This window comes from Sander vitreus, unplaced genomic scaffold (assembly GCF_031162955.1).
Source record: "Sander vitreus isolate 19-12246 unplaced genomic scaffold, sanVit1 ctg393_0, whole genome shotgun sequence".
In the NCBI taxonomy this organism is placed as follows: domain Eukaryota; kingdom Metazoa; phylum Chordata; class Actinopteri; order Perciformes; family Percidae; genus Sander; species Sander vitreus.
The window spans coordinates 45,118-55,000 of NW_027595518.1; the positions used below are offsets into that span (position 1 = coordinate 45,118).

General features: G+C 42.7%; 1 protein-coding gene across 4 annotated transcripts in view; it reads right to left on the reverse strand.

Annotated features, from left to right (window-relative positions):
• smg7 (SMG7 nonsense mediated mRNA decay factor) overlaps positions 1-9,883 on the reverse strand; it is a 31,433-nt gene that overhangs the window by 13,422 nt on the left and 8,128 nt on the right. For all 4 annotated transcript variants that reach the window (XM_078245151.1, XM_078245153.1, XM_078245150.1 and 1 more), the window contains exons 11-14: positions 7,700-7,770; positions 5,857-5,917; positions 2,934-3,053; positions 1,927-2,353 (exon numbers count right to left, since the gene is read on the reverse strand). In XM_078245151.1, coding sequence (XP_078101277.1) covers positions 1,927-2,353; positions 2,934-3,053; positions 5,857-5,917; positions 7,700-7,770 — 679 coding nt within the window. The remainder of the gene's footprint in view (positions 1-1,926; positions 2,354-2,933; positions 3,054-5,856; positions 5,918-7,699; positions 7,771-9,883) is intronic.

The window sequence follows — 9,883 nt, forward strand, 5'->3', positions numbered from 1 at the left end:
AGAGACAGAGAGATAGAGAGCGGGAGAGACAGAGAGAGAGAAAAACAGATAGAGACAGACAGATGGAGAGAGAGAGAGACAGACAGATAGAGAGAGAGACAGAGAGAGAGAGAGAGACAGAGAGAGAGAGAGAGAGAGAGAGACAGACAGAGAGAGAGAGAGAGAGAGACAGAGAGATAGAGAGACAGAGAGAGACAGAGAGAGAGAGAGACAGAGAGAGCGAGAGCGAGATGTTGTTTTAGCCCTTTTCAACTTCAAAAAGCAGCTCGGAGCTGCAGAAAGAAACGTCGGTGGTGGCGTTAAAAAAAGGACTCAGGACTCTGGTTTTAAACCTGGTTTGCTCCACAGGATGAGAATATGAAACAGTGTGAACTTTGCCTCCGGACCTTTAACGCTTGTGTTGTCTGAAAATAATTGGACACTTTTGGCGCTTTATTCAATGTTTTTTGGCGCTTTTTTGACGATTAATGCTTCTTCTCACTACCGTGTATAAACACCACCAACACCAACTCATAACTAGTTTTACACTTATTACTTATTTTGGGAATTCATGGTCAATAAAAAACCTCATTTATAGGAAATTATACCTAATTCTTGAGTTAAAAAACGCAGAAAGTATGAATTATGTAGACTAATAATAAAGGAAGGATCATCACAGACTGGTATATGTCAACAAAACACCCAAAATTCAATGAAAGTAGAGATCCAATCTTTTGTTGTATTTGCGTACTTGTACTTGTAAGTGCATTGTATGGAATCATCTGTGTCGTTTTTCGGGTAATCCAAATGAGGTACCGTATTTTCCGGACTATAAGTCTCACTTTTTTTCATGCTTTGGCTGGTCCTGCGACTTATAGTCAGGTGTGACTTATATATATCAAAATATATATAATGTAACATGTTTTTAAATGTTATTTCATGCTGAAAACATTACCGTCTACAGCCGCGAGAGGCGCTCTAGGCTTGTGACGACTATATGCTGCTCCTAAAGACAACTGAGAAAGAAAAGAAGCTGCAGGTAGTAAAACACGCAGCCGGAAACGGTCATCGAGCAGCAGAAGGAGAGTTTGGAGTGAGAGAGAAACTTGTGAGGGACTGGAGAAAAGGTTAGTCTCACTGCAATGAAGAAAACAAAGAAAGCTAGTCGCGCTGAAATCCAGATGGCCAGAGCTGGAGGAAGGAGTCCACAGATGGGTGCTTGAACAACGTGCTGCTGGGAGAGGCTCGTCAACAGAGCTGTTACGTTACGTTAACGTAGAGACACCTACCGTATTCAGCCCCTTGTTCTGGGGGCTGTTGGGTAGTTTAATAACTCTCCTTTCCAGATTAAATGTCTGTTCTTGGTCTTGGATTTTGTGAAATAAATGTCTAAATAAATGCGACTTATAGTCCAGTGCGACTTATATATGTTTTTTTTCCTCTTCATGACGCATTTTTTGACTGATGTGACTTATAGTCCGGAAAATACGGTAGTTAAAAAGAAACCCATATTTCTGATATAGACATTTAGACAACATAAGGGTTAAATGAGCAGCCCTGTCAGTAACATGTTTGCATGTCTACTAGAGCTGGGCAATATATCGATATATCTCTATCGTGATATGAGACTAGATATCGTCTTAGATTTTGGATATCGTAATATGACATAAGCGTCTTTTCCTGGTTTTCAAGGCTGCATTACAGTAAAGTGATGTACTTTTCTGAACTTACCAGACAACAGTTGTAACTGTTCTATTATTTGCCTTTTCCCCATTAGACATTATATCCACATTACTGATGATTATGTATCTAAAATCTAAGTGTGAAGATATTTTGTTAAAGCACCACTAGTCAACCTTAGAATATCGTCGCAATATCGATAGAGGTATTTGGTCAAGAATATCGTGATATCTGATTTTCTCCCTATCGCCCAGCCCTACTGTCTACCTGTTTCACAGCGTCAGTAGTTTTCTCGTGACCGGCTTTTTTCAGCTCGCTCTTCCTCTTGGCGTCCCTCTTCAGCTCTCCTTTCCCAGCAGCCCCGTTGCCCTTGGTGAAGTCTCGGCGCTCCTTGCCGCTGTCCTTCAGGTGATGGTTTCTGGTGGGCTCGCGGCTCTGCTCCCTGGGTTTGATGTTCTCCTTGAAGGTGACGACGGGCCGGTCGCTGCCGTCGGGCCACGCGCTCTGCGTCTTCCCCGCCGACAGCACCGACTTCAGGCCCGAGTTGCCGGCGTTGTCGTTGGGCGTCTGCTCGGCGTTGGACGACTCCTGCAGCACAGGCGGCTCCTTCTCCTGCTGCTCCTCGATGGCCTGCTCTGGAATGTCAGTGACGAAGACGAGGAGGCCGTCTTCACTCACTCTGCACTGGATCAGCCTGCAGACCGGAGACAAGAGACAGAGGGTTTGTCTTCATTATAGTCAGATACAGTCAGATATAGTCAGCTCTGCATGGCATGGCACATGGCTCTAATCTGTGTTGCTTGGCTGTGTTTTGTTGATGTACTGAATGTGGATACTGTACTACAGGGTTTCTGAGCACTGAAGTGGTTATGACCATATCAGTGACTATGTAGCTACATGGAAACAGTCCAAATGACGCCTGTGGTTTGCACAGTAATAGCGTAACTGAAGGCCAGCTCTCTCGCGCTGAAGTCCCGTGGGAATTCAGCTGTTGCAGAAAATGGTAAACACTAGTGTGCAGATCGGAGTGTAGTGTGTGAAGAGTGAAGATCGGAGGTGTTCAACAAGGGAATAAGCTTGGAGTAAGAATAACGTGTGTTGATCTACTGTGGAAAAGAAATGGTTTGCGTTTGTGCCTTTCTGAATTGTGGCAACAGGCTACTGTTGAACGCTGCTTCCCCCTGTTTAGTTCTGACTCTGGGGGCAGAAAGCAGACGATACCCAACCCTAGTCTTTGTTTAACTGTCTGTGTGACAGAGCAGATCCACGCTCACCCCGGCTGGTTGTCGGCCACCCATTTTCCCAGACTGACGAGTCTCTGGTGCCGAGTGTGGACCGGCAGGCCGTCCCGGTCCACCAGGATGCCCTGATGCCCTTTAGTGAAGTCCAGCGACCTGGAACAGAATAGAATACATTTTTGATATAGCACCTTTTATAGACAAAGTCACAAAGTGCTTCACATGATAAACATTTGTAAAAATACAGTAAGATCCAACAGAAAATAATTGAAAGACCAATGAAAATCATTTCAAAGACTAAAACATAAAACCCAAAGCAGTACCCAGAACTAAGACAGTAGGAAGGGCGTTCCACATGTTTGGAGCCACCGCTTCAAAGGAACGGTCACCTTTAGTTTTTAAGCAAGTGCGTGGGAGCCACAGTAGTCCTTGGTTAGAAGACCTGGGGGTCCTGTTAGTAGTGTACGGATGGAGCAGGTCCGAGATATAAACAGGTGCCTGACCATGCAAAGCTTTATAAGTCAGAACAAGAGTATAAAATAGGAGTGATGTGCGACATCCTGCTGGACCTGGTCTGGAGTTCTGGACCAGTTGCAGACGGTCCTGGGACGACTTGCTGAGACAGGTTAAAATGGAGTTGCAGTAATCAAGGCGGGATGATATAAAACCATGAATAATCATCTCAAGCTCAGAAACAGAACATGGGAATCATTCGGGTTGCGTCTGAAAATCTCCTCCTCTGCTCTACGGACTCAACACGAAAATTATCGTTCAACATACACTTCTGTGTGAACAGCAGTGTGGATCTTTTTTTGGACGCACTGAGCTGTAACTTTCAATGTTGCTTGCCTGAGAGAATCCTTGCCCGTTGGAGACACGTAAACCAAGGTAACCCCTACCGACCTCAGCTTTTAGGGGCATCGCCAGATGTTTAAATGACTGAAAAAGGTGAATACCTAGACCAACAGTCGCATGTGACAAAATCACAGATTTTAAATATTGTGTGTATGTGCTCGTCGCATAAAAGAGCTGCGTTAGTCATTGAGGAAGTGGTTAAAAGTACTCTGGGTGACCGCTGGTGCAAAGAAAGTTAAGCTTAAGTCATAAAAATATTTTTTATGGCACAGAGGTGCATTGGTTGAAGGTTGCGAGAACGGAAGAGGAAGTTGCACCACACGGAGACCCCGACCTTGGCGTGTGTGTGTGTAAGATAACAGTTTCTGCCTAAGAAACAAGAAGACACCCCCCTGTGAGGATAGGACAAAAGCTAGAGAGAGAGAACAGATCAGGGCTCATAATTCAGAGGACAACTTGGTGGACCGGGCTCTGACTTGATGTCTGTTGCTAGGGAAACTTAGTCTCTGTTTGTGAATCCACAGGTGTGTTGTAACTCTTATGCTGGACTCAGTAAACATTGCTCAACTGAACTCTTCGTCTTTGACAGGCCTTATTTTAGACTCTACAATATGTAGAAATTAAAACTGAAGCGTTTTGAGCTTCCTTGGTTGCTGTCCGTTTGTTTCAAATGTTGTCGTTAGTACTGCATTGGCGTAGTGTCCGGTGTTTTGCATACTGCATAAGTACTATTCACTTCACGTACGGTTGGTTTCATACTAAGGATAGGCAGGGTTCTTCCTGCATAAAAGGCATTACGTGCAAAGAGGTTTTAGCCAGCCCCAAAGAAAAATCTCCAACGCCAAAAAAAACAAGACTTCAAAATCCATCCGTCTACATCCGCTTATCCGGGGTCGGGTCGCGGGGCCAGCAGCTCCAGCAGGGGACCCCAAACTTCCCTTTCCCGAGCCACATTAACCAGCTCCGACTGGGGGATCCCGAGGCAGTGTTTTTATCCCCGTTTTTGTCTCTTTTTTTTAAAATCCTTTTTCTTGGTCTTTTTTATCGCCTTTTTTTTTATCCCTTTTGTTGTCTTTTTTATCCCTTTTGTTGTCTTTTTTAACCCCTTTTGTTGTCTTTTTTTATCCCCTTTTGTTGTCTTTTTTTATCCCCTTTTGTTGTCTTTTTTATTCCTTTTTTTGTCTTTTATCCCTTTTTTTTAATCTTTTTTATCCCTTTTTTGTCTTTTATATCCCCATTTGTCTTTTCTATCCCTTTTTATCTCTTTTTTTTGTGTTTTATCCCGTTTTTTTGTCTTTTTTAACCCTTTTATAACCAGCTCCGACTGGGGGATCCCTGAGGCAGTGTTTTTATCCCCGTTTGTCTTTTTTTTAAATGCTTTTTCTTGGTCGTGTTTTTTTTAAATCGCTTTTGTCTTTTTTTATACCCATTTTTGTCTTTTTTTAATCCCCGTTTTTTGTCTTTTTTATCCCTGTTTGTCTTTTTATCCCTTTTTGTCTTTTTTTAATCCCCTGTTTGTCTTTTTTATCCCCTTTTTTTGTCTTTGTTTTATCCCCTGTTTTGTCTTTTATATCCCCATTTGTCTTTTTTATCCCTTTTTTGTCTTTTTTATCCCTTTTTTTGTCTTTTTTATCCCTTTTTTGTCTTTTTTATCCCTTTTTTTGTCTTTTTTATCCCTTTTTTTGTCTTTTTTATCCCTGTTGTCTGCTGTTTTTCACTCACTGTTCAGCACTTTGAAGTGCATTGTGTTTTGTTCAAAGACAGCTATTCAAATCTTCTCAAAATGTGTTTAAAAGCTATTTTCCAGACAGAACATAAAGTTGAATAAGAGCGCTAATCTTTTATTTCGTGAGTACCGGACTCTCCCGGTGATTCATCTAAATATTAATTGGGGTTTTATTTACTCAAGCATAATATTCATTTTTGTTCATCAAATTGTCAGAAATATCATGCTAACTGCCGTGCGTAGTCCCCCCACCAAAGGCCCATTCTGAGCCAGGAAAACCCTGTTACGGACATACTTAAACATCTCCCATACTGTTTTAGGAACTAAATATCATGTTAGTGTGGAATTTGGATGCATCAGGATGAAGGAGTGGATTACCTCAGAGCGGGCCGGAGTGCCAAGAAACCCTGCAACTCAAACTCCTCTGGCAGTGGCGTCACTGCGGGTAAAACAAACACACCTTCAGCTTCAACACATCTGACATGCAAACATTACAGGACTAAACTATCAAGATACTTCTAAAAATACAAGGGGTGTAACAGTTCTGAAACCGAGACAAACTGCGACACAATAACTGCGTGTGTGTGTGTATGTGTGTGTGTGTGTGTCTGTGTATATCTGTATGTGTCTGTGAGTATGTGTGTGTCTGTGAGTATATGTGTGTATGTGTCTGTGAGTATATGTGTGTGTATGTGTCTGTGAATGTGTCTGTGAGTATATGTGTCTGTGAATGTGTATGTGTGTGTATGTGTCTGTGAGTATGTGTGTGTATGTGTCTGTGAGTATGTGTGTGTGTATGTGTCTGTGAGTAATATGTGTGTGTATGTGTCTGTGAGTATATGTGTGTGTATGTGTCTGTGAGTAATATGTGTGTGTATGTGTCTGTGAGTATATGTGTGTGTCTGTGAGTATGTGTGTGTCTGTGAGTATATGTGTGTGTATGTGTGTGTGTGAATGTGTCTGTGAGTATATGTGTCTGTGAGTATTTGTGTGTATGTGTCTGTGAGTATGTGTGTGTATGTGTCTGTGAATGTGTCTGTGAGTATATGTGTGTGTATGTGTCTGTGAATGTGTCTGTGAGTATATGTGTCTGTGAGTATTTGTGAGTATTTGTGTGTATGTGTCTGTGAGTATGTGTGTGTGTATGTGTCTGTGAGTATGTGTATGTGAGTATGTGTGTGTGTATGTGTATGTGAGTATGTGTGTGTGTGTATGTGTATGTGAGTATATGTGTCTGTGAATGTATATGTGTGTATGTGTCTGTGAGTATGTGTGTGTATGTGTCTGTGAGTATTTGTGTGTGTGTGTGAGTATGTATGTGTCTGTGAATGTGTCTGTGAGTATATGTGTCTGTGAATGTGTATGTGTGTGTATGTGTGTGTGTATGTGTCTGTGAATGTGTATGTGAGTATATGTGTGTATGTGTCTGTGAGTATATGTGTGTGTATGTGTCTGTGAGTATATGTGTGTGTGTCTGTGAGTATACGTGTGTGTATGTGTCTGTGAGTGTGTATGTGTGTGTCTGTGAGTATGTGTGTATGTGTATGTGTGTCTGTGAGTATGTGTGTGTATATGTGTGTGTGTGTATGTGTCTGTGAGTATGTGTGTGTGTATGTGTCTGTGAGTATATGTGTGTGTGTGTATGTGTCTGTGAGTATATGTGTGTGTATGTGTCTGTGAGTATATGTGTGTGTGAGTATATGTCTGTGTGTCTGTCTGTCTTATAACAATTTAAAAGCCTAACATTTTTAACTGGAGACAACTAAACCATGATGGCAATCAATTAATGAGAAAGGGGGAATTGACCTGTGGATTATTTTCCTGGATGAATGGATTGGTTGTATTTGGTCTCTAAAATGTCAGAAAATGTCTAGTTTTGTCCACAAATCAAAGATATTTAGTTTCCTCTCCCAGAGGAGAGAAGAAACTAGAAAATATTCACATTTAACAAGCTGACATCACACAAGTTTACCTGTTTTTACATTAAAAAAATGACCCAAACTGAACTGAAAATGGTTGGCGATTAATTAAATAAACATCTTGGGCCATGAATGTCCCCCGTAGATGCAACCCTGCCTTCACAGGAACAGCAGCTTTTATTCTGAAAGGGTGGCTAAATCCAAAACAAAACAACAGACTGAATAATTGTTCCTTGTGACTGTAACCCGAAGAGGATTCGGATCAGAACTATCGATCACTGAACTAAGTAAAGAATTCCCACCTGAGGAACAGGACACATCGTCCTCTTTGGGCTGGAAGCTGTTGAGGATGGAGACGAGCCAGGGCCAGACACTGAGAGACAGGAAGAGAAGTTACACTTCCTGTTCAGGAATTAATCAAACAGCCCGACATTTAAACAGGAAGACAGTAGGGCTACACTACTAATAGCAATGTATCAAAATCAATATGGACAAATATCCACATCGCAGGTTGGATGCAGTATTTGTTACAGGCAAATGAAGTGTCAAACCGTTCTAAAGTAAGTAAACCTTTTTTTGGTCTTTTTTAATCCCTTTTTTTGTCTTTTTTATCCCTTTTTTGTCTTTTTCTTGTCTTTTTTATCCCTTTTGTCTTTTTCACTTTAAATCAAACGGTACCAAATGTCGGTACCTGAGAGCGAGTAAGCTCAAGCTTATCTGTCCTCTCTGCATGTTGACAGAGAGCGGAGCACACACACACAGGCTCACACACACAGGCTCACACACAGACACACACACATACACACACACAGACAGACACACACACACACACACACACACACACACACACACACACACACACAGGCTCACACACACACACACACACACACACACACTCACACACACACAGGCTCACACACACAGGCTCACACACAGACACACAGGCTCACACACAGACACACAGGCTCACACACAGGCTCACACACACAGACACACACACACACACACACAGACAGACACACACACACACACACACACACACACACACACACACAGGCTCACACACAGGCTCACACACACACACACACACACAGGCTCACACACACACACAGGCTCACACACACACACACACAGGCTCACACACACACACACACAGGCTCACACACACACGCAGGCTCTCACACACAGCTACACACACAGGCAGGCTCTCACACACACACAGGCAGGCTCTCACACACACACACACAGGCTCTCACACACACACACACAGGCTCTCACACACACACAGGCTCTCACACACACACACAGGCGCACACACACACAGGCGCACACACACACAGGCGCACACACACACAGGCGCACACACACACAGGCGCACACACACACAGGCTCTCACACACAGGCTCTCACACACAGGCTCTCACACACAGGCTCTCACACCTCAATGAAAATAAGAATAATGATACAAAAATGATCATTCCCTCCAATATCGTGAATCATATCACAATATCAGCCAAAATAATCTCAATTAGATGTTTTCCTGATGTTGTGCAGCCCTAAGTTAAGCCTTGTGTTGTCTTCGCGTCGACCTGCAACTTTTGAGTTTTACTGGCTCTAAATGTCATCGTTTTATTTGTTCTTTTTCTACACTTTGAAGTTTTTGTCACCATATATATATGTGTAGTATACACACACACTTCACCATACCTAGAGATTGGCATGGGGTACTTTCCATAAGATCATCTCTCAATGGAAATCAAACCAGCTATTAGACTAACTGATATACAACCATGTTAATCTCTAGGTATGGTGAAGGGTATGTGATGATGGGGGGGTATGGTGAAGGGTATGTGATGATGTGGGGGTATGGTGAAGGGTATGTGATGATGGGGGGGTATGGTGAAGGGTATGTGATGATGTGGGGGGTATGGTGAAGGGGTATGTGATGATGGGGGGGTATGGTGAAGGGTATGTGATGATGGGGGGGTATGGTGAAGGGTATGTGATGATGGGGGGGTATGGTGAAGGGTATGTGATGATGGGGGGGAATGGTGAAGGGGATGTGATGATGGGGGGGTATGGTGAAGGGTATGTGATGATGGGGGGGGTATGGTGAAGGGTATGTGATGATGGGGGGGCCAAGGGACCTTTATCATGATCATAGTATCCTGGATCCATGAAATAACTGGCCTTTCAAAATAAAAGTCTGCCTGCCTCTATGGGAATCTAACATAGGGGGGTACTGACTTTTGTTGCCAGCAGTTTAGACATTAATGGCTGTGTGTTGAGTTATTTTGAGGGGACAGCACATTTACACTGTTACTCAAGCTGTACACTTAATACTTTACGTTGTAGCAAAGTGTCATTTCTTCAGTGTTGTCCCATTAAAAGATATAATGAAATATTTACTAACATGTGAGGGGTGTACTCACTTTTGTGAGATACTGTATATATAGCACAGATCAATAAAATGGATTGTAAACACA